Source organism: Musca autumnalis, unplaced genomic scaffold, assembly GCF_047663935.1.
Source record: "Musca autumnalis isolate F117 unplaced genomic scaffold, ASM4766393v1 scaffold_2, whole genome shotgun sequence".
Taxonomy (NCBI): domain Eukaryota; kingdom Metazoa; phylum Arthropoda; class Insecta; order Diptera; family Muscidae; genus Musca; species Musca autumnalis.
This window is the reverse complement of record NW_027411755.1, coordinates 258,369,347-258,395,414: the sequence shown is the minus strand read 5'-3', so window position 1 is coordinate 258,395,414 and position 26,068 is coordinate 258,369,347. Positions and strand designations below refer to the sequence as shown.

Sequence of the window (26,068 nt, the reverse complement as noted above, 5' to 3'; positions counted from 1 at the left end):
TTCACGTATTTGCTGCACCAAACACGCTATATACGTCCAAATTTGATGAAATTTTGAATGTGTGACTGAAATCGGTCTACAAATAATAGCTCCCATATATAGGATATAGCTCCCATATATATTTTCGGCCGATTTCACGTATTTTCTGTACCACACACGGAATATATGTCCGATATCGATGAAATTTGGAATGTTTGACTGAATTCGGTCTAGAAATAAATGTACCAAATTATATCGAAATCGTTACAGATTTGGATATAGCTCCCATATATATTTTCGGCCGATTTCACGTATTTGCTGCACCAAACACGCTATATAAGTCCGATTTCAATGATATTTGGAATGTGTGACTGAAATCGGTCTACAAATAAGTGTGCCAAATTATACCAAAATCGGTTCAGATTTGGATATAGCTCCCATATATATTTTCGGCCGATTTCACGTATTTTCTGTACCAAACACGCAATATATTTCCGATTTCGATGAAATTTGGAATGTGCGACTGAATTCGGTCTAGAAATAAATGTACCAAATTATATCGAAATCGGTTAAGATCTGGATATAGCTCCGATTTATATTTTACATATTCACAGAGGTGTAGGATATCACATAGACGGCCCCGCCCGACTTTGATCCGTTCCTTACTGGTTTTATTCTATCATAATTATTGTTGACACTAAAGTGATTGCAACTGACGGACAGACGGATATAACTAGATCATCCCAGAATTTTTTCCCGATCAGGAATATATGTACTGACTCAACAGGCAGTAACTACTTATGAGATGACTTAGCTGTCTCTATCTTCCCTCTTTTATATCATACTCTTGACTGTCTATAATCACAATGTTGATTTGTTTTAGTTTCTAGGACCGCTGCCGCTAGGGGTTCGTTTTGACAGATAATTAGAACCGGAATAGCTTTTTATGGAACATTAACATAATCAACTTGCATCCAGATAGCTTAAAAAATCCTCTCATATTCGCTGAGCATTTCAGATTCACTTATAGGGACAAGTCTCACACTGTCTCTTCGGAATTTTTTTCAGAGTTACGATGTTCGGATTTTGTGCGGCATATATGAGAGACAACTTAATCCAAGTGATCTTGACAAATCGTGAAGCATTTTACAACGAATTTCTTGAGGATGGCTGTATACAGTCGCTTCATACAGTTCAGCATCAACTCCAGTGGTCTGAAAAAAATTCAACCATCAGTTTGATACCCACCCAAACCACTGTCCTCCCATTTAGACAATAATAATAATGATGTTGTTGTTGCCGCATGGCCATTGCATGATACTGATGATAATGACGATGTGTGCACGACGACAACAACGATGAAAACAACCGACGACAACGATTGCTAGAAATGAAAACATTAGCGACACTCACTAACGGCTGCTCTTCGATTGCTGGCACACCGTCTTCTAGTTGATAGCCAAACGTTAGTCGTCAGTCAGTTGGCTAACAATAAAGGCCAGCTAAGCGCGAGCCAAACATAAACATGTGTGGTGTGTACGATGATGACGACGCTGATGACGGCGAAGATGGGCAACATAATATTTGTTGGCTGACTGACTGGCGGCTGGCAACGAAAATAGTGTGCCCTACGGCAGCATGGCAAAACTTCGTCATCTCCTCCTCATCAACGAGCCAGCAGCAGCAGCCTTAGCCTTGGTGATTGAGACGTATCCAAGAAAATCGCCAGCCAGAAAAATCGTAGCACACACACACATGTATACGCAGCCTGGCTTATTCACCAAGTAAGACAAAACCTTAGAGGAAGCCAAAATCAGCAACAACAACAACAAGTGCGGCAATAATAACCTATTCTGGCCAGCTCAACATGTCATCAAATCATGGTGATGGTCCATGCTGAAGCAACAGCAACAACAACCACGGTTTCAACATCAACCGTAGAACGCAATGAAAAACAACGCAACCCCTGGATTCATCAGATATCCTCCGCTTCATATATAGTTTTGGGTTGTTTTTTTGGCTATCAGAATTATTTTTTGTGGACGCTACGAAAAACAAATGTCATTGTCCAAAAAAACGATGAAGTACGACGATGAAGATTAGCCAAATCAAATTGAAGCCAATATTTTGAAGTGCCAAAATATTAAAACAACCAAGAAAATTGTAATGAAAGATGAAGAAACAAAAACAACAAAACAACAAAAACAAATAAACAATGCTGCTGCATTACCGATGGGGTCAACTTTTCACAAAATAAAATAATTTTCCAACTAATCTCAGTACTGGAATAGAAGAAGTTCTGCTAATAACCAAACCAACAGCCAGTCATCAGTGTAACGTTCGTCTCGATCATACAGCTCAAGAATTTGTCAAAAAGTGAATCTCTCAAAATATAAAATAACACCTTTGAACGGAACTCCAAACACTCGGTGGTTTATGACAGCAGAAACTCCTTGATAAACAAAAATTGGATTATTGTGAAAAATAACAAAGTTTTAAGTGAAGTGAAGTTCCCCCTTTTCATAAAATAAATAAATCAAAATTCATAATAAATTGAATTAGTTGCCAAGAAATATTAAAAAAAAATATACAACAACAATTAAATAAGTGCTTAATATTATAGAATTTTAAATAACAAAACAAAATAGTCGAAAATAACTATTGCGCCAATAATAAATATAAATTAAACAAAATATACCTATCTACAATAATAGCCATACATTAAAAATATAAAAAAAATATTCTATAATGCAAGTGAATAATTAACTGACTTAAGTAATAAAATGGAAATATAATTCATATCTTTATGAAACTATGACACAACATTAAAGGAATACAATATGCAAATTCTCCATATCTTCACGTAAATGTTGCTGATACAAAGATCCTGAAAAGACCGAGATTTATAAAACAAAACATTTAATTGGTAAGTTTAAGTACATTTCAGTAATTGTGTAGTTAGTCTCATATACAGATTGTACGGATTAATCAAAACTTTCTTTTTGTAAAAAGATAGGCATAAAATGGTGTTTTTAATATATTGCTAATGACTGACTTGTAAGGTGCATTTGCTGACCCAAAACAACAGTATTGCTGTGGCTTTAAAATATAATTATACTTCCACATTTGTAGCACCAAAACTTTTGGATAGGCTTAACTATGGTACAATACAGAACAACATGTTTGGGCTCAGTGAATACGATTTTCCTAAACTGGATAAAAGCGCAAATGTTTAGGCAGTTGTGGGGAAATTTCGGCGACCATATCTCAAAAAGTATGGCATCTCCAATAAAAAATACACTGCTGTAATAAGGAAAACAAACCGAGAAGTGGTCTTAATCTGCAGTTAAATGAACAATTTTGAACTTTTATTTTTTTAAGTAGACCATCTTCGAAGTTTATGTAAGTTTAGAGTAAATATTATGTTGTACAAAGTTTGGACCAAATTGGGTTGTGAATTCGAGAACTTGCTGTTATTTCATATGATGGTAAATCGTTTTACAGTGTGACCAAGTTCAATATTTTGCAAAAAAAAAAAAAAAATTCCAAATATGAGAAGCTCCTGAACTTCTTATTTCAAAACACTTCAGCTACGACCACCAGAGACGAATAGGTTTAATGGGTGACCCCCACTTGTAAAGCCCAAAAAGGTAATTTTTCATGAATTTTTACTAAGAAAACTGCCAAACTTTTTTGATATATTTTGCTTTCATCTGAAAGAGCACATCTAAATCTAGTATCTATTTTTTTTCATTGATAAATATTATATGATTTTGTGGCAAATGGCCATCCACGAAACACTTCTTTTGTAAAATCGTTTTGCGGTACCAACTCTAGCTCGAAAACTAATTAACCAATCATCATTTATTTTGGTGGGCTTATTTAGAACATATCCTTAGTCCTTCATCGATAAATTTTTAAAAAAAAATATTAGATTTTACTGATATGGTGGACCAAAAAAAACTCAAAATTTAAATTTTTGGCGTAAGAACTGATGTTTACTGGTCATAAAAATTAAAAATAAAATCGATCGATGATGGACTAGATTTTGATGTCCTTGATAGCCCCCCAAAATTGTATGACAATCGGTTCATTACTTTTCGAGCTGGGTTTGGAAGCGATTTCAAATTGTCATTTCGAGATAAACTCGTTTTTAGTTTCTATGTTGCCTACAAAACACAATAAATGTTTCACTTCTTAAGCTAAAGATTTGACAACAGTATAGAATAATACTACTTCTACTTTAAAATAAGCAAATACAATTTTTTTCCATTTTCTGAAATTTAGAAAATTTTTTCTTCAACCTTTCCTATAAAACCATAAAAAAATAAAATTAGAATAACATGATTTTTATTATTTTTCGTCATATTTTCTTTGTATTTTTGTAAATAACATGAATACTATAGCTCCAAACTTCACGACTTAGGTTTCATTTCATTCCCCATAATACACAGTGGACCCAATTGAATGGAAAGGAGTGCCAAAAATAGTTATAATCGAGCTACCGCACAGTGGTCCAAATCACTGATCTAGCGGCGCGAAATTAATAACTTGGAAACGAATGGAGATATCTTTCTGAACTTTTGCACAAACGTAGTATGTGTCCGTGGCTAATATTTTGGTATAGCCCCCATATAACGGTACCTCCTTATATTCGATATTTTGAGGATTTAAGCCACCATTTCCTTCCAAATTAGTTGTAATTTGGTACTTGGGGTTTCTATTGGTCACTAAACCTTTCCACCAAAAATTGTGGACATAGGTCCACGTTTGGGTATAGGCCCCTTTTAAGGTACCTCCCGATTTTCAGTATTTTGGGGGTTTAAAGCTACATTTTCCGGCCAAATTAGGTGTCATTTGGTATTTGAGGTTCCCAGTGGACCCATACATTCTCCACCAAAAATTGTGGACATAGGCCAACGTTTTGATATCGTCCCCATATAACGGTACCTCCCAATATTCGGTATTGTTAGGATTTTGTCTACATTTTCAGACCAAATAAGCTGAATTTTGGCATAGGAGTTTCTCGTTGGTTATACATCTTCTCCACCAAAAATTGTGACCATAGGTCTACATTTTGATATAGCCCCCATATAACTGTACCGACAGATTTTGGCTATTTTGAGGATTTAGGTTATTTTTCAGGACCATTTATCAGCAAGATTTGCAGCTATTTGCAGCTAAGTTGGGGTCATTCGGAATCTAGGAAGTCCAAATTAATTAGTAAAACCAAAAGTGGACTGGACCTTAGAGGACCTTTGTAGTTACGCTCCATTCAACAAAAGTATATTGCCCTAAAAACATAAAAAAATAATTTTTGAAAATTTATTTCTATAAAACAATGTACCTTCAAGCCCCAAAAATGTTTTTTAAATTCAAATTACACTCTCCTCTATCAATAAAAAATAAACTTTGTTTAGTTTTATTACGAATTTATTTAACAATTAAACAAATATGAAATCAGGTTTTTAGCAACAATTTTGTTAAAATCTGATGCATCAAAATTTCTTACACTTGACAGTGAATAACTGAGTGAATATTTACAACAACAAAAAAAGTAAAAACAAATTTTTTTGTCAGCAGAGTGTCTGTAATCGATGGATGGAATGGAAAACATTTCGCAATTTTATACTTTGATTTTTTGACTTTCGCGCCGCTAGATCAATGGTTTGGACCAGTGTGTACCGCCTCGAAATTTTAAACATAGTTTTATAACGAGCCCAAAAGAGAGAAAAACAATTTTAAGGAATGTAGGCCCACATCCCCCATATAAAGGTACCGTCCGATGTTTTATATTTTGACGATTTTAGCCAAATTTTCCAATCGATTTGACTGTAATTTTGCATTTAGTGTTCTGAGGGAACAACATACCTCCTTGCAACAAATGTTCATTATAGGTCCATGTTTAGATATAGGTCCCATTTAAACGTACCTCCTGATATTCGGTATTTTGACGATTTTTGCCAAATTTTCTAACCGATTTGGCTGTAATTTTGCATTTTGAGTTCTGAGGGAACAACAAACTTCCTTGCAAAAAATGTTCAATATATGTAGATTCACGTTTACGTATAGCTCCCATATAAACGTACCCCCGATTTTCGGAATTTTGGCGATTTTCCAGGCGTGGTATAAGGGGAATAACTTACAGGGTGGCAGTGGGGGCAACTGGATCTTGTTTATTTTTAAGGAAGTTAGAAAACGAATTTTCAATATGTTTCTTCGTAAAAACATAGTCATCAACTATAAGTTTCATTTTGGAAATTCATTCTTCATTTTTTTATAATTTCACTAAGCCATGAATGCTTTGCGGATCTATTTTTCGTTTTTAAGGCACCGCATAAAAATCTCAACTTCTTCGACTATATATGAGGAAAAGTCAAAATTTTTTAGTTTCCATGAAGCCAAGGTTTGCACTATTATAATACGTGAACTATTGTAGTTTACCAGTAACTATGACTATTGCTGGATTAATTTAGATGTTTTTGTACAAAGCTCAACAATTTAGCAAAAAAATTTAATTTACGTGGTAGTTACGACCGCGTAAAGGAAAAAACATAGGTAAAAACACGTTGAAGCTAAACCGGTTTTTTACATTGCTATTCGATTTCTGATTAAACCATTCAAATGACGGACATCTGTCCAAAGTAAAAGTAGGAGAATACAAAATGAATATTACACTTCTAATGTATCACTTTCCAAAATTTCCACTGCAACCGCCTGTTATGGATGCTGACATTTTGAAGCCGGATTTCAGGTGTTTTTTGTATTTTTTATGTAACTGGGACGCGCATTCGGATATTTTGAAAAAAACAATTATAGGATTAAAGAACTCGCGATTTCGCATAATCTGATATGTATATTGAGTATGTAGCCCACACAGCAGCAGAGTAATCTACTGCCAAAGGCCAAAATTTAGTGCGATATTTTTTCTAAAAAAAACTATTTTTTGGGTACAGTATTTACAATATCGTTTTGAGTGTGCTGGTACCCCGCGATATTTTAGTTTTTCGACGATCCGGATCATATGATTCACAGATCGTAAAAATCCATCTACTAGAACCGCGGAAACGGCTACTGCAAAAATTGAAAAATTTTCGAAAAATGTTTTTCAAAATATCGCTGACTAATTCGCGTTTTATGTGGATCGTTTCCATTTCAATGAAGAAAGTGAATCATCACTCGCGTTTGTGCGAAAACAGCGGTTTGAAAAATTTTGTGGCATGGAAGCTGTATCCGATTAATCCAAAAAATACTGTGTGATGCTACATCCACGGTTTTTGATGAATTTGATTGAAATATGTTTAGATCGATGTATTTTTTCACGGTTGATAGTGAAATCGGATGCGCACTAAAAGTGTATGCACTTTGTGCAAAATATAAGCGTTATACAGTTTGTTGCACACTAAACTGCAGACAATGCTCCATCTTAGCGGCCAAAGTAAATCCTGGCAAATGTGTACAAATTAAAAGAGAAGAATTCGCTGTATTGGTAAACCGCATGCGCATCAAGTGATTTTGAGGATTTCGCGATTTACACGCATTTCAAAATGAACATTACCAGATACAATTTTATTTCAAGATTATACCCCATTTAAAGGAACCCAACATTTATTTGAAAGATATCCATATCTTCTGCTAGATGTAAGCGTGTTTTCGAGAAGTGACTAGAATAAAAAATGTGATTCATTGCGTGAAATTTAACTAAAATAGAAGAAAACTCCGACCTATTTTTCTTACATTTTGTTCAACTAACTCACAAAATAAATTTTAATAAATATTTTCTCTTACAAACATTTTATAAATTTCCTCTATATATTTTTTGTTTTTTTGCTATAATATGCAGACCGCTAAACGGATTTGTATAGTTTTGGTTTCATTTGAATCTTCGCGATGTTTAGATTACGTACATATTTTATATATATTTTTCAGATGCATAAACAGCCTGCATTTTATTAGAACAAGTTGTAAACTACCAATTGTTTTGAATGCTTTCCTAATTTCCGCGAAAATTTACAACTTTTTCACTAAAGTTATGGGACCTCAGTAAACATATAGTATGTAGGGAGCCCCTAATTAAGAGAGTTTCTCAATATAATGATTAGAGTCTTTTAAAGATTTGTTTCTTTTTATCAGAATTGAAACCGCCATAACTTTTGCGCGCAACAACCAAAATTAGTATCTCGAACAGATTTAAGAATGGGATTTTTTTTCCCAATCTGTGTACCAAAAATCTTTCATGTAGCTTAAAAAAATTTTTTTAATTTTTTTTTTTTATGGACAACTAAAAAATTTTGTCTTTTCTTCATATCGTCTGCTCCGTCGGAAAAGGTCGTAAGTCCACTTTTTTTGGAAATCGCGTTTTTGTTACAGGATGATAGTACACGTCAAAACACGTCGTATGATACAAAGAAAATTGTAGTATGTCGCGTTTTTCTACATGTTTTGCCTTTGTCGGAAAAGGTCGTAAGTCCACAAAACGTACAAATTTGAGTACGAAAAGGTCGTAAGTCCACAGGAAAATGTATACTTTAAAAGAATACTACAGCTAAAGTAGTTCAGATATAATGTTTAACATCATCCATGGTTGGGATACAATGTAAAGAACTAGCCTTCACCTTTGGATGATAATCGAATGATATTTGGCGGAGCCTTTGGACCAAACTTTTGAACAAAAATGTGATAATTTCTATATTGCAATGAAAATTTACATTTGAAATCTATGTCTAAAAAACTTATTTTTTGGGTACAGTATTTACAATATCGTTTTGAGTGTGCTGGTACCCCGCGATATTTTAGTTTTTCGACGATCCGGATCATATGATTCACAGATCGTAAAAATCCATCTACTAGAACGGCGAAAACAGCAAATGCAAAAATTTAAAAATTTGCGAAAAATGTTTTTCAAAATATCGCTGACTAATTCGCGTTTTATGTGCATAGTTTCCATTTCAATGAAGAAAGTGAATCATCAGTCGCGTTTGTGCGAAAACAGCGGTTTGAAAAATTTAGTGGCATGGGAGCTGTATCTGATTTATCCAAAAACAAGTAAAAAAGTATCAGTCGGCTTTGCCGACAGAGATATACCCTCAACCTGTGTATATTGAAACAATTTTTCCCAAAATACGTATGTATTTAGGGGATTTTAAAAGTTTTGGGCGTTTGAACCGACAAAAATGGTGATTAGGATTAAAGATCAAAAGTTCTGCTTAGGAGATACTAAAAGGAATGGATCGACATTGATCGTTATGGAAGTGGATCTCCAGCCACAACATATGGTGCCATAGGGGGTTTTTACACTCTTCGGGCTGTTTACTCAAGAAGTATGGACTTGCCCCTAAAAAAATACCATCGTAATTGAGGATGCGAGTGCAAGTTGCTTCAACAAAAATCAAAGTGATTCGATATTAGGTCTTAAAGTGAACTTATCCGAAATGATGTGTGGGAGGTACCGGAAGGGGTGGACAAATATAGTCCATATTTGAACGTGATCTATATCTTGTAGATATATTAGGATGTGTAAAGTATAGACCAATTCGGCCACTCCCTTCAAGAGTTACCGTACGAACAATTTTTCCGAACATTTTTGAACTTTTGTGGGGGAGGTACCTGAAGGAGTGGACCGATATGGCTTATCTTCAAACTTAAACAATGTTTTGACAAAATATTACTAAGGCTATATTTTGGACCGAATCGGCAGATCCGTTCGAGAGTTATCTTGCGCTCCAACCACCTCACCCGGGGTCATAGGGTTTTTTGCAAATTTCTCAGGAAGTATGGACTTGCCCCTAATGAAATTTGCACCGTCGTATGGAGGGCAGTGAATACAAGTTGCTGAAACAAAAATCAAAGCGATTCGAGAGATGGCCCTAAACTGAACTTTTCCGAAATTTTGTGTGGGAGCTACCCGAAGGAGTGGACCTATTGAGACCAGAGTGGAACCTCATCTATGTCTGGTAGAAGGTTCACGATGTGTAAAGTATGGAGCAGATCGGTTACTAACTTTAGGAGTTAACGTTCGCACAATTTTTCCGAACATTTTTGAACTTATGTGGGGGAGGTACCGGAAGGAGTGGACCGATATAACCCATCTTCGAACTTAAACTAAGTTTGGACAAAATATTACGAAAGCCAAAATTTCAACCGAACCGGTTCATCCGTTCGAGAGTTATCGTGCGCTCCAGCCAGCAGGACAGACAGACAGACGGACAGACAGACGGACGGACATGGCTAGATCGACTCCAAATTGTCTGAAACACATTTCGTCCAAACATACTTGGGGTCTAAAACCATTATTTCGATGAGGCACATTTTCATCGTATCAAAGTGTATATACCCTCCTTAGCCTAAAGGCTGAGGGTATAAATACTGTGTGATGCTACATCCACGGTTCTTGATGGATTTTATTGAAATATGTTTAGATCGATGTATTTTTTCACGGTTGATAGTGAAATCGGATGCGCATAAAAAGTGTATGCACTTTGTGCAAATTATAAGCATTATACAGTTTTTTGCACACTACGCTGTAGGCTATGCTACATCTTAACCGCCAAAGTAAATCCTGGCAAATGTGTACAGATTAAAAGAGAAGAATTCGCCGTATTGATAAACCGCATGCGCATCAAGTGATTTTGAGAATTTCGAGATTTACACGCATTTCAAAATGAACATTACCCGATACAGTTTTATTTGAAGATTATACCACATTCAAAGGAAACCAAAATTTATTATAACGCTGCCCATATCTTCCGCTAGATGTTAGCGTGTACTCGAGAAGTGATTAGAATAAAAAATTTGATTTTTTGCGTGAAATTTAACTGAAATACGAGAATAACTCCGACCTAATTTTACTACACTTTCTTCAACTAACTCACAAAATAAATTTGAAAAAATATTTTCTCTTACAAAAATTTTATAAATTCTCTCAATATATTTTTTTGTTTTTGCTATAATATGCAAACCGCTAAACAGATTTGTATATTTTTGGTTTCATTTGAATCTTCGCGATGTTTAGATTACGTACATATTTTTAAAATATTTTTCTGATGCATAAGCAGCTTAAATTTTATTAAAACAATTGGCAAGCCAGCAAATTTTTTTAACTCTTTCTCAATTTCCGCGAAAACTTAAAACTTTTTTACTAATGAGCCCCTAATTCAGAGAGTTTCTCAATATAATGATTAGAGTCTTTTAAAGATTTTTTTCTTTTTATCAGAATTGAAACCGCCATAACTTTTGCGCGCAACAACTAAAATTAGTATCTCGAACAAATTTAAGAATGGGATTTTTTTCCCAATGTATGTACCAAAAATCATTCATGTAGCTTAAAAAAAAATTTTTAATTTTTTTTTTATGGAAAACTAAAAAATTTTGTCCTTTCGTCATATACCCTATTTAGCCTAAAGCCGATAAGTCTTCACTCTATTATATACACTTTGATACCATAAAAAATATGCCTCGTCGAAATAAAAGTTTTAGACCCAAGTAAGTTTGGACGAAACACGTTTCTTACAAAACGAAATTGATTCAGGCTTTTCCGTCTGTATGTCTGGTTGGCTAGCGCACGGAAATTCTCGAACGGATTATGCAATATCATTTAAACTATTTCCTTTTTAACATTTTGTCTAAACTTAGAATGTGCTGAAATGGGTCACTTAAAGAAACAACTTGTGAAAGAGGTATCCTAATCCTCTTTCACAATTTCTTTTAAAAGTTTACTATTGCTTTGATCCATATTTTGCACATCGCAGTATTTCTTCCAGACATTGATCAGATATGTGTTGTCTTTGTTCACTTTTTCACTTCTTAAACCAAAATATACAGTGCATTTTAAGGACATGTCAAGATTTGTTCTAAGCATCCTTTGGAAACTTTAACGAAAGTACTCATTGAGGTTCTGTTTACAGTAATATTTATAATATAAATGGTTCAAAAGCAGTAAATCGTAGGGTGACCAACTGAAATGCATTGTGGATGCGATATCTGTCGAAAGAAATGACTCCCAAAATAAAATATTGGGAGTCAAAATGGACTATGTCGGTCCATGATTTCAGAAACCTCCTCCCCAACAATGTTGCCCTTTAATCCTAATCAAATCTATTATCAAAACTTAAGCCCGAAAAGTTTCAATATTTTCGTCATAAAATATATTATTAATTAACTACGGATGTTAATTAAATTATTTCTATAGAAAAGGAGTTAAATCTTAAAATATTTTTGCTAAGAATTGTGTTAGAGAGTAATATGAAGTAAGGCCAATGGAGGAATTCTCCAGGCTTAAGCAATCAAAAATTGACACCAATTTGAAAATATTTAGATTTTCCTACAATTTGTTGTGGGCACTTAAATATTCCAGAATGTTTGGAAAATGAAATGTCATTGTGTGTTTCTTGCCTCAGTACCAAAATAAATCAAAGTATTTGTTCATGTTACATGTTCTTGCAATGAATTTGCATTGTAATATAAAAATCTTAATTATTGTACAAGGGCCAACAGACATTTAACATTGTCGAGAAATTCAAATTTATATCGACCATTAAAACAATTAACAAAAATCACCAACAAAAAAACTAAAAAATTGTTCATCTCACACTAAATGAAATGAACTAATTAACACAAGAAAGTAAATTAGCGTCCATCCACTTTGGGCAAAAGGATAGCAAACACACACACACACATACATTCACACATCCTACCATATTCTTACCCGTGAAATAATAAGACAAATTACCATAGAAGTCATTATACGGAGATTTAATGGTGCGCGAATAGGCATCAAGGCAGGCATTCAACAAACATGCCAAAGTCTTTCAAAAACATGCAGAACAAATAATTTCCACTTGCCCTCAAAAAATCGCAAAAAAAACAGTTGACACGGCTAGCTGAGCCAGGACTTCTAAGGACAATTTATTTGAAATGAAGCGCATTTTTTGGCAGCGAAAAAAGCAAATTCCTATGAACAAAAAACAAGTAGATGGACGAGCACATTTAAATACTCCTGACATGGACAATATTCTCAACATCCTGTTTAAATGATACTTTTGCAAAAAAAGAAAAAACTGAATTGCATTCTTTTTTCATTTGGAATTTGTAAACGGAAATTGGCAAAAATCTTATTGTTAAAGTCAATGTTTTTCATGTTATTTGGAGTTTTTTTATTTTTTATCCTACAATTATTTTCTCTTGACTGGTTTGTTGGTGTCCTTTGTTTGCAACAGGAAATGCTGGTCAGCTTCTTCCTTAAAACAGCTTAAAATATTTGTTCTCACTTCGTTGCTTTTATCACTTGTCGGTGATTCCTCTTTTTTTGTTTTGGTGCTGATATCGTTTTGGGACATGGTTCAATTGTTATTTTTTCTAGTTTTTGTTTGAAAGATTTATGGTTTCACTATTTTTTCTAATGGCTAAGAATTTTATTGATTATGGAGGATTTTAAATAAATTTTCCGAATTTTACATTTAAATAATTTATTGAAAGCTTATAATTAAAAGGGAAAGACATTGTTTGAAATAAAAGTAAAATGGAACTAAAAATAAAAAGGCATCGAAAGAAATTTCTGAATGCTTTAGAACATAAAGTATGTCGGTATATCGTCGGTGTCATGCTCAAGTGTTCCATACGCCATTTGCATGTTTTGAGATAATCGCATTTTGATATTTTGCGTTACAACTGCGTGGAGCTGACTAAAGAAAATATTTGTATTTTTGACTTGAAATATTAAAAATAGTATATAGAACATATTTGCAAAAATACAGAGGAATATGTATTGGAATATAAAAGTTATAGAGATTTTTTTAAAAAGGAATTTTTGTCGATTTGTTCCATATCCACACTTATGACACAAATGTGAAATATTGTAAATCACATGGAACAAAGTGACAAAAAAAATTTCCATATTTGCCTCAATACATTAAATACTTGTAAAGCGATTATTCAAGTTCTGATTTTTGAAATGTGTTTTTAAACTTGTAAGTTTTTAAAACATTAATTTTATAACTGCAAAAAGTTTAAGCGTTCGTGTCGGAAACTAGATCAGATAGGGAAAAGCCGACTGGAAATTCAGAAAGAGCATACCGGAAAACCCTAGAAAATACCTGTATCTCAAAAAATCTAAAATGGCGTATGGAACACTTAAGCATGACACGACGATATGTATTTTGGGACCTTTTCTATATTGACATAAACTACTATTGATTCATACTGCGTATGATGATTATAAACTACATTACTCATACGACCCAGTATTCAACACAATTTGATTGTCCAATTCAAATCCAAACACTTTTATAACATCCTTCCTATAGGATTTTCTAAGCACTAAAATACCAAATTAATAAAGCAATCATGTTCGATAATCTGTTCCAGTTAATAAGATAATCATTATTAGCTTCAACACATTTTGTCCACAACAAACACATTGACCACAACATTGCGATAACAACATTATTTAGTAAACATTAGCAATGAACAACAACGACAAACAACAAAATCCACACATACACTCTAAATCCTTCATCCAACTGGAGGAAGATGCTTTGACACTATTTTTCGAGAGTGAACACCAACCTCAAACCACAACCCAGAAATACTTTTCAACATTGTTTGTTGCCGTAACTAATGGAGAAAACAACAGCGCTAAAAACACAACCCTGCGGTTTCGGTTTTGGCAAAATTTATTAGAATAAAAACATATTCGAGGTTTTTAGTTAGAATATTAGATGGGGTCAGTGAAAAAGTGCTTATTATATTTTTAAATTGTAAATATTGTGTTAATATTCAACCTAGCACAGAATACGGTTCTTTGAACTTTCAGGAACATGGCTAAGATTTAATGTTGAAATTTAGCATGGTAGTCACTTTTGTTGGGAAGATCAATTTAAGTTTCTTTGTTTCTATACCATCAGTCTATTGACTAAGCACGGTATATATGTATAACAAAATAAGAGGAGTGGTGCACCTAAATGAGTTATGGATATAGTCTTAATTATACCCTCAGCATTTATGCTAACGAGGGTATATACACTTTCATACGGTCAAAATGTGCCTCAGTGAAATAATGGTTTTAGACCCCAAGTATGTTTGGGCGAAATCCGTTTCAGGCTATTTGGAGTTGATTTAGCCATGTCGGTCCGTCTGTCTGTCTGTCTGGCTGGCTGGTGCGCACAATAACTCTCGAACGGATGAGCCGATTTGATCCTAAATTTGGCTTTCGTAATATTTTGTCTAAACTTAGTTTACGTTCGACGATGCGACATATCGTTCTACTTTTCAGGTACCTCCCCCACAAAAGTTCGAAAATGTTCGGAAAAATTGTGCGCACGATAACTCTTGAAGGGAGTAACCAATTTGGTCCATATTTTGAAATTTCTACCAGACATACCACACAAAATTTCGGAAAAGTTCAGTTTAGGACCCGCTCTCGGATCGTTTTGATTTCTGTTGTAACAACTTGTATTCGCTGCCCCCATTACGACGGTGCAGGTTTTTTAAGGGCAAGTCCATACCTCCAGAGAAAATAGCCCGAAAGCTGTATAAATCCTATGGCACAATGCGTACGATAACTCTCGAACGCATCAGCCGATTCGGTCAAACATTTGGCCTTCGTTATATTTAGTCCAAACTAAGTTTAAGTTTGATGATTGGCACTATCGGTGGACGGTGCGCACCGACCCCCACCCCTAAAAGTTAAAAAATGTCACTAAAATAGTACGCAATATATCTGCTGAATGGAGCAACCGTCTCCTAATATTTTGTCCAAATGTAGTTTTACCTCAGAAATCGGTCTTCTCCTTATGGTACCCCCCACAAAAGTTCAACATTTTTGTTAAAGCACATTTAAGCATCTGTTCGAAAATTCTACCGATGATTTCTTTGTGGTCCTGTTTAAGCGATTTTACGTTTTTCTTGGGCAAGTCCATGCTTCCTGATATCGTGGTCCAAAACCTCTGAGTTATACGGTGACCAACTGAAATGAAAATAAGATCTACTTTCTAAATGGACTATGTCGGTCTATTCCTGAAAGTACATCCTTAGCAACACTGTTGGGCTTCAAACCAAATATATTTTTTGTTGGCAAATTTCAAAAAGGGCTACAAAATCCGTAATCCGTAGGTTCGATATTATCAATAGATGGACGTTTCAATTCACACAGACTGAGGGTATATCTCTGACGGCTAAGGCGACTGATACTTTTTTACTTGTTAAAACACCTTTTACTAGGCCAAGTTTACAGAGCACAGTGTTTTTTTTTTTTTTTTGGACAGATAACACAATCAGCATTCCGGTGAATGAATTTTGGTCGTATGTTAGCCTAAAGGCTGAGGGTATAGCCTTTAGGCTAACATAATATGCCTCAACGAATTAATGGTTTTAGACCACAAGTATGTTTCGACAAAATCCGTTTCGAGCAATTTGGACCCGAGTTAGCAATGTCCGCCGGCGGTCTGTCCGTCCGGCTGGCTGGAGCGCACGACAACTTTCAAACCAATTTGGTCTTTGTAATATGTATTTTTCCAAACTTCGCTCAAGTTCGAAAACAAGTCCAAAAAAGTTCAAAATTTTTCGTTGAAATCGTCATGATAACTTTTGAACAGATGCACAATGGTCGGTGTTGTATGGAAACAGCGGCCAAAAAAACTTCCAGTGCATTTATCAATATGAACGTTTAGTCGTAGCACCATATGGGCGTAACAAAGTTAATGGGGTCGGTCCTTCTTTCTGTATAGCCCCCATACAAAGAACTTCCCAAAATTTAATTAGTTTGCCACTTTACATTACATTTTCCGACCGATTGTGCTGTATTATGAAATGTAGCGGTTTCGAAGGACAAGGAATCATCTTACCAACAATTATCAAGATAAATTTAGGGATAGTTCCCTTGTAACTTTACCTCTCAAAAAGAAGTATTTGTGTTGTTCTCATTTCTCAACAAGTTCGGGTGCAATTTAAGATTTTATTTTCTTGTGGCATTATCGCAAAAAATTTTAAACATTAGTCAACGTTTAGTGCAATCGAAAAGGAACCGCTTTCTTTAATAAAAAGGATGCAAAAATCAGAGGTCTACATAAATCGATACCCCCAAATTGTACTATTTTTGATTTTAAATACAAAATATAAATTTTAGGCAATCGACTTTAATTATTTCTATAATTAAAAGTTCGTTTTTAATATTGATCACCGGAATGTTATGACGTAATCCAAACTTTTCAATATCTGAATTCCAAAAATGAAAAATATGTCGTCGTGAAATTTCGCATATCCAAGCAAATTAGTCCATATTTACATTAGGCAATTTTCCTTGCGGCAATTGTCGGTTTGTAGGTGAGAGAGGGTGTAGAGAGGAAAAGGGTTACCATATGCCTCACCCCTCTCTCCGTCAAACTGAAAATTGCCACAAAGAAAATTGCCTAATGTAAATATGGACTTAATATTAAAAATTTAAATTGTAAAAATTTTAATCGCATATAAAAGGTTAACAAATAAAGCTATAGTACAATAAAACAACACTAAAATAGAATATAACACCACATAGGCTACGTTACTGGCACAATAAAAACTGATACAATTACAACAAGTTCACTTTACCTTTTTTGCATATAAATGAAAAGCTTCAAAAAGTTGTCATATTTTGATTTCAGAATCTTAAGACCATCAGTATTAACGGAAATTTTATCCCGTTGGAGGATTCAATGGAAAACACAATTGAAACTCTATGAACAAATGCAGTATTTGGTTCGAGAGTTGTCGTGGGCACCAGCCACTACACATACTGGACGTAGGGGTTTTACTACAGCTTTCGGGTCATTTTATACAGAAGTATGGACTTGCCACTCAAAAAACGTGTACCATTGTAAAAGGGACTTCAAGCGCAATATGTTGCAATAAAAACCAAAACGATTCGCGGGTAGGTTCTAATCTGCACATTTCCGAAATTTTGTGTGGGAGGTACCCGAAGGTGTTGACATGTATAGTCCATATTTTAACCGGATCTATGTCTCGTAGACATGCAATGTATGGATCAAATCAGTTACTGCCTTCGAGAGTAATCATGCGCACCATTTTAGCGAAAAGTTTTGAACTTTTGTGAGGTAGGTAGCCGAAGGAGAGGACTGATATAACCATCTTTATTTAAGCCTTGCGAAGAATATTTTACCGTTAAAATTTTGACAGCAAATGAAGACTACAGAATGAATTTGCATTTTGGACCACGTTCTTAAATTTGAATATGGACTTGATATGTTTATGGCCTAAACGCTCTAAAACACTAATCAGCTCGTTTCCTTAAGAACAGCTTTGACCGAAATGTTGGATATATTAAAATTTATTGCTTAACGTTCGTCAAATTGCAACTTGCAAGCAGGTATAAATCTAACAAGTAGGAAAAGTGTTAAGTTCGGTCGGGCCGAACTTTTTATACCCTCCACCACAAATTTCAGCTATTTCGGTGGATTAATGTGGCCACTACCTTCAAAATACCGAAAATCGGAAGGTACCGTTCTATGGGGGCTATATGATGGCGTGGACCTATATCTACAAATGTAAACGAAGACTTAATAATATTTCGATATTTCGAGTTTGTGGGGTCTACAATGATTATTTCGAGTAGTTACAAACGGAATGACAAACTTAATATACCCCCATCCTATGGTGGAGGGTATAAAAAGTTTAAAATGTTCGATTTAGTGCAGTTTAAGAGGTTTTCGAGGATCGTTTTGACAGCTTATCGAAGGTATTTCTGACAGTTTGGTAAAGAAAAAAAATTTGCCAAATTATATCGAAATCGTGATGATAAGGGGTATTATGTCTTTGTGCATTAGTTTGTAACATGCAAAAGGAAACGAGATGGACCCATAATTCCTTTTTGGTATATACATAGAATCACTTTCTGAGTCGATTTACGCATGTCCGTCTGTCCATGTATTTTTGTAAACAAAGTACAGGTCGCATTTATTGTCCGATTCGCATGAAAATTGGGGAAGATAGTTTTTTGGCCAACGGACGAACGCTATTTTTTTTTTTGGTAAAAATCAGTTCAGATTTGGATATAGCCCCCATATAGATCTTCCCTCGATTTAAGGCATTTGGTGCACGAAACACGCAATATATATGTCCGATTTCAATTAAATTTGGAATGTGCGACGGTATTTAGTCTAGAAATAAGTGTGCCAAATTATATAGAAATCGGATCAAATTTGGATATAGCTCCCATATATTCTCTCGGCCGATTTTAGGTATTTGGTGCATGAAACGCGCTATATATGTGCGATTTCAATAAAATGTGAAATGTTTACTGGGATTTGGCCTAGAAATAAGTGTGCTAAATTTTATAGAAATAGGTTCAGATTTGGATATAGCTCCCATATATATTTTAGGCAGAGTTGAGGTATTTGATGCACGAAACATTTCAATTTCAATGAAATTTTTAATGTGTGACGGTGGTTAGTATAGAAATAACTGTGCCAAATCATATCGAAATCAGTTCAGATTTGGATATAGCTCCCATATATATTTTCGACCGATTTTAGGTATTTAATGCACGAAACACTCTATATATGTATGCCAATTTTTGATGAAATTTGGGCTATATGACGGAATTTGGTCTACAAATAAATGTGAAAAATTATATCGAAATTATATCGAAAAATTATATCGTTCTGATTTGGATTTAGCTCCCATATATATTTTGCATATTAGTAGGGTATTATATAGTCGGCCCCGTCCGACTTTGATCCTTTCCTTACTGGTCTTAAATTTTCTATATTCGTGGATATTACTCAATGGTGTAAATCAAACAATATCTTTGTTGTGCAGATTTTGCTTTATCTTGGTAGAGACAAATCGTTCAATATTCGAGATATTAACCATTTTAATATACACAACATATACAGCCTTTTACGACTCTTTGCTTTCGCCATATTTATCCACTTGTAAAACATTTTCAACATTTTGCTTCACTCGACGACCTTTGGAATTTTGACATTTGGCATAAAGGGCGGTTAGAATATGTGGTGGTGATCACATCAATAGAGTTTAAAATATTATATTGAATATTTATTACTTCTTGATGTAAATAGGCAAACATGTGTTGAATGAAAATTAGCGTATTTGAAACACAATACCTTAGAAGAACACTATTTAAACGTAAATGAACAAATTTAGCATTAAAAACTGAAAAAATATTTTGCAAAACAATGGAAAATAGATTTAATTTTTTTCATTTTTTATTCATCCATTTATCAATATTTACAGTGTAATTTAATGATCTGTAATATTATGTGATCTATCTATTTTATATTGCAACAAATAATTACTCTTGCACGCTAAAGGTCGTGGGTTCGATTCCCAGGCCAGGAAACATCAACGGTAGCAAAATACCCCTCAGTGATGTTGGCGACATTTATTTCAGCCATGTAAAACTTCTCTACAAGTGGTGTCTTAGGACACGCCGTTCGAACTCTTATTGCCGAGTAGGTCCCATATCATTGAGCTGATATGAATCGGGGTGCACTCACTGATATGAGAGAAGCCTCCCTTGTCCCATCTGGGATGTTTGTGGAACAATTATATTATAATTACTCTTAATTTATACATACTTTTATTTATTTACTTAGACGAATGATCTTTTTTTTTAAATTTCAATTTCTTTAATAGATTTAAAAAAAAGCTTCTTCATTTAATATATAAAACCATATATTCTAAAATTTAGAAATACTAAGAAGTAAAATAAAAAAATTAAGAAAAGACTAATGCAAAAACATTAAAGAACTCGGATCCGTATGAAATGTAAACCGAGATCCGTTTTAAAAATTTTTGTAATATTCTTTTGACAGATATAAAAAAAACCCTTAGGCAAATATTATGATTTTTTGATATTATTTTCGTTTTAACTATACAAATATGGGCATGGGATAATATTATTGTCATGTTATTGCATTTCTTTGTATATTCATACATATGAATATTATCTCATTATTTGTTTGTTTTGCTGCTTTTTCCTAAATATAAAAACCCATAAATATTCCGCTTTTCTTTGTCCTAGTCTTTGCAAGTGCATTGTTGTTTGTTTAAGGGCATATATGAATATGTGCGATTGTATGTATGTTTGCAGTAGTGGGCTTGTATAAATTTTTGTTATAACCCGCTTGTTCCAATGACTAGTTACGAACTAGCTATTTCTCTGGTCTTTTGGTAACCACCACTAGTTACCCTCAAATCTACTCGCAATGCTTTGAACTGTAGAATTTAACATGGGGATGTCATTGGAGGTAGACAATTGTCTACTCTCTGCATTACCAATAGCCACCTATTTCGATAGTCCGACGTAGCATATCACATAACTAGAATTTTGTGATAGGTGAAATATCTAGTCCAAAGTATCATTCTAAATAACTAGCGACCAGTATCCAGTAAAATAACTACTTACGTGTATGTAGTGAAATTTATAGTCCATTTTTTAGATTTATAATATGCATACATAGTATACTTTTTATATTTATTTTATAAAACTAAATTGTAATAATATTAAAATTAAATAATTTCATGTTCAGTTTGGTAACTTAAAAAATATTAATTCATTTTGAAAGAAAGGATTGACAAATATTTTAATTTTTGTTTGCTGATTTTTGAACACTATTTCTTTTGAATACTCGCTTCTTTTGCCTCTGCATTGATTTGCGTATTAGGTCTTCCCCTGAACCACTGGTGTTTTCATGTCGCAAAACAGCTTCTGAAATGGAATATGTAAACATTAAAAGATTTTTTATTATGTAGTATATATTGAATTTCAATGATATGAACTTACCTAATATAACATCGTAAATGTTCTTTAGTTGTTTTAAACTTTTTTTGCCATGTATCCCATCGACATTATAGTCCATGGATACGTTGTCATCTATTATGTGTTTAAAATTTTTTAAAACTCCTCCCCTTTCCAAAATCTTTGCCACAATATTGACCTGTTAATTATGATTTAAAAAATATGATTTAGCATGGAACATTATTATCTTACATATAGGAAAAAATGTACTTACATATTGTGCTTTATTTTCGGTGTTGATTTCAGTATTTAATTGTATTAAATCTTCCTCTGTTGTTATTGGAAATTTGTTGGAAATTGGGTTTTCATTACATTTTTGACGTACAAGATTTTCGATCATGACTTGATTTGTTGCAACGGCTTCGACTATGATTTTTAGCTGGCCTATAGGAATATAAGAATATATATCATAAAAAGGTTGATTTTGAAAAATTGGTGATTTGAAATACCTTGAATAACGTTCAGCTGTTTCTGAATATTTTCAGCTATGGAAATGAAGGAAGATTCTGTAGCTTTTGAAATATTAACAGATGTTGGAGGTTGATCTGAAATATATGTAAAAATGTTATTACATTTATTGAGGAACTACTATATATAAAACATATACTTACTTTCCGTGTCAATTGATGCATCAACTCGTCTTATTTTTTTTAGTGGACTACCAGATTTTTGGTTCGATTGGGGAATAATTTCTGGCTTCAAACCCGACATGTTTGTTATATAAGTATAGCTGTATTGAGTAGAATATAAGAAACAAGGTAATTGGAAATATGAAAGAAATTTATTGACATCCATGTAAAAGAGGAAGAAGTAACAACTCATTATTGTATGGAAATGCTATAATTTTGCATTCAATATCTTTTAAAGAAAATATTTCGTCTACTTCTGACGGTTCGGAATCTACAAGGAAAATGCCTAAAGATATTGAGTTACACGGTTCATTGAAAAAACTATGTATATTTTGAAACCGTCTACCAACAAGAAATCCTCCGTTGCTATGGGAAAAGCGTTGAATCTGCACAGGTATTGCGTTCTTTACATAGCAAATGTTATTAGGGATTCGTTTTGTTAATAAACTGTTTTGAAATGTATACCTTTCACATGACGCGTCCAACCCGTCTACACTTTCTGGCTCCAAGACCTTTTCCTCAACAACTCTTCTGTAAATTTGTTGGAGTATTTTAGAGGGCCTTTTTACTGACTTTTTAATACCCTGCAAATAATTTTCAAACCCATAACATGAGTTTTGTGTAGGACAACCAATTTGTTTGATAGTATCTTCGATATGTAGTAAGCCGTGTACATTATACGACACACTATTTTCGCCGAATATTATAGGAAAATTTTCTACAAAAGTATTTAGTAATATTTGAGCCGATTTCAAATTTGACATACATTGTTTTGGGCAACACAAAATTCTATAGGAGCAGTGTAACAATAAAAATTCGTAGTAAATATCTTCCGTAACCTCATCCTTAAGAACAATTAATCCAGTATATAACAGAAATTGACGTAGTTCCGTCGCTTTCCAACAGGAAATTTCCGATAATGAACGGGGCTTACGTACAAAATCTTTTGTAATACGACCACGTAATTCTGTAAGTCGGCATGATATATTCTTTATATTGTCCTCAGAAACCATTTTTTTATTTATAAGTCTCAATAAAAATTTTCGGGTGACACCTAGGTCAACCAAATGCATACAGTCCAGAGGTACCTGAGTTACCATTGAAATATTAAGATTTTCTAATGCTGTGGGTCTTCTTAAATATAACTCAGTATGATGGTTTGGATATTTACGCACTCGGAAATCCTCATCTGTAATAAGTGTTCCAGGCGTAACGCTATAAGTGAGAACACCATTCTTTTTTTTTGCAATTTGTGTGCATTTGGCGCAACCGTGGCGGGAGGTATGTGATGGAGTTCCTGTAATAAAAGCTCGTGCTGGAGCGTCACAGAGAATTGCCCTAATTTCGACGGAATGAAACTTCTCATCAATTTGTATTCCATTTTTCAAATAAAATGATAACTCATCAACTAATTTTTGTAAAAACGTGTCACTACATGTTGGTTTACTTTTGCCCAAAAAAAATCCCACTGGAATAATTGGCTGACTTTTAATATTAATTGCTCTTAATAAAATCGGCCAAAGTTGTATCTTTGAACTTTTAAAAAGGGGTAAACCGTCGGTATTTACGTCAATAACAATCTTTTGGGGAAGTTCAATTACTTGAGAAAGTTTCTTTAAATGGGATAGTATGCCCAAATGCATGTAAAATCCTCCACAAATATTTTCTATAACAGGGGTTATAGGATGAAGAAATTTGTAGAATGGTGTTACAACTAAATCTTCACTTCGAAGAATATTAATTAAATCTTTGGAACAATTCCGAGAAACTCTATGTTTAATACTCCACTCTTTTAATTTCTGGCTTAGATTAGAACATGAGCGTTCTAGACAATTCTCACTGTTGGTTATTTCACAACCCATTTCTTCCGAATCGTCCACATTTATTTTTTCTGCAGTTTTCACATTTGTTGTTTGAAAAACAATATTTTCTTCGCTTTCCATACATTCCTGTTCAACTTTTTTAAATTGGTTTAAGTATTTATCTTTTTCCTTTTTTACAAGTCTTTTCAGATGTCTTTTGCTTATCATTTTACCTTTTTATTTCAATTAAACACTTTTAAAAATCACTTCAACTTCCAATGTATTTCACCAAACTTCGCGAAACGACTGATGAAATTAGAAGAATGTAAGAGGAATAACGGGACAATTTTTGTTTTTATGTTGAGAGTTTAAAAGAGAATAAAAACATGTGAGAGAAACTTACTGGATACTTTACTGGCGATCGGTAATGCGGAAGGTAGCCAATTCATTACCATGTGCATTACCAGTATCCAATAAGTGACAATTTCTACTTTTCTCGGGCTATGTAACTATAAACATGGGGGCATTTGCTACTTCTCGAACAAGCGGGAAATATGTGAAGGCTGGTTGAATGTCTTGTAAAATATCAACAACCTCCGCCCTACCATTAGTTATTTAGTTTAGAAGGCCGTGTTTATTTTTTGGTTGGTAATATGTTTTTGTCTTTTTTTGGTGAAATATAAAATTGCTGCATCCTGTCAGTAGAACAGTTGTGAATATTTATGGGGCGCCAAGTGGTCCTGACATGACATCTTTTAAATCACCATTTAAATGTTTCTTCTAAACATACATACATAATAAGAGGGCATTATAATAAAAACGCAATATTTAAAAATTTGCAGACATTTTGTTGTTAAGAGGATATATTTCCGAGAACGAATAGAATACCTGCTTTATGGTAAATTTATCAGTCTGGTTTTATAAGTTCGACTTATAGTGCGTTTATATATAAAAGGACGTAACAAACCCACTGGGTTTCAAATGTCAATTCCATTGAATATACGACAAATAAATTCTCATAAAGAAGGTTGACTCTACAAAACATTTTTATTTTTTTGAATAAAAATGAATCTACATAAATTCGGCAATCCGGTGGAATCCGGAAATCCATAAATGTAGATGAGAAACTTCTATTACACTATTGTGTTAATTGGCTCCTCATCTTCACAAGGATTGCTAGTAATAATTGTTTGCGAATATGACCAGCGATGATCCCAAAGTAATCTCTCAGCTTTACTAGGGGAATGTGTGGACACAGTTCAACGTCCTATGATTTCTGGCAAGGAGGACATCGATATCTTTCACCTATGTTCGTCACTAAATATGCGTTTTGATACCCTCAGCATTTATGCTAACGAGGGTATATACACTTTCATACGGGCAAAATGTGCCTCATCGAAATAATGGATTTAGACTCCAAGTATCCTAGGATTTATCTTGGTCCCTCTTTCATCTCAAGTGGACACTGACCTCCCCGTGGTGTCACCTGGGGAACTGCCTTTAACACCCGTTAATGGTAGTGAGCTAACATGTGCCGCGCGTTCACCCATAAGAACGTTAAAAACTTGGGTTTGGACGTCGGGTTAGTAACCCTCCCCTAGAAAAAACAGCCTACTATGAAAAAACGAAAAGATAGAAAAACAAATCCTTGAAAAGTTGACGACCCCCGCTAACGTTTTAAGGTATCTGCACCTGGAATGTTAGCACTCTTTATAGAGAAGGTGCAGTTTACGCATTGGTAGATGTACTTGAAAAGTACAAGGCCGACATTACTGCCCTACAGGAAATACGATGGAACGGGAAAGGCGTCACAACAACACCTAAAGGTGACGCACTGTATTATAGCT

General features: G+C 34.1%; 1 protein-coding gene and 1 long non-coding RNA gene across 2 annotated transcripts in view; one reads left to right on the top strand and one right to left on the bottom strand.

Moving 5' to 3' along the window:
• The first annotated feature begins 1,383 nt into the window (after positions 1 to 1,383).
• Positions 1,384 to 26,068, top strand: part of LOC141391895 (uncharacterized) — a 65,732-nt gene continuing 41,047 nt past the window's right edge. Inside the window, exon 1 of the long non-coding RNA XR_012409740.1 lies at positions 1,384 to 2,905. This is a non-coding gene — a long non-coding RNA (uncharacterized lncRNA). The remainder of the gene's footprint in view (positions 2,906 to 26,068) is intronic.
• Positions 21,576 to 26,068, bottom strand: part of LOC141395208 (uncharacterized) — a 138,008-nt gene continuing 133,515 nt past the window's right edge. The window contains exons 2-6 of the mRNA XM_073970744.1: positions 22,402 to 22,520; positions 22,240 to 22,335; positions 22,005 to 22,174; positions 21,776 to 21,929; positions 21,576 to 21,700 (exon numbers count right to left, since the gene is read on the bottom strand). Coding sequence (XP_073826845.1) covers positions 21,576 to 21,700; positions 21,776 to 21,929; positions 22,005 to 22,174; positions 22,240 to 22,335; positions 22,402 to 22,501 — 645 coding nt within the window. The 5' untranslated portion in view covers positions 22,502 to 22,520. The remainder of the gene's footprint in view (positions 21,701 to 21,775; positions 21,930 to 22,004; positions 22,175 to 22,239; positions 22,336 to 22,401; positions 22,521 to 26,068) is intronic.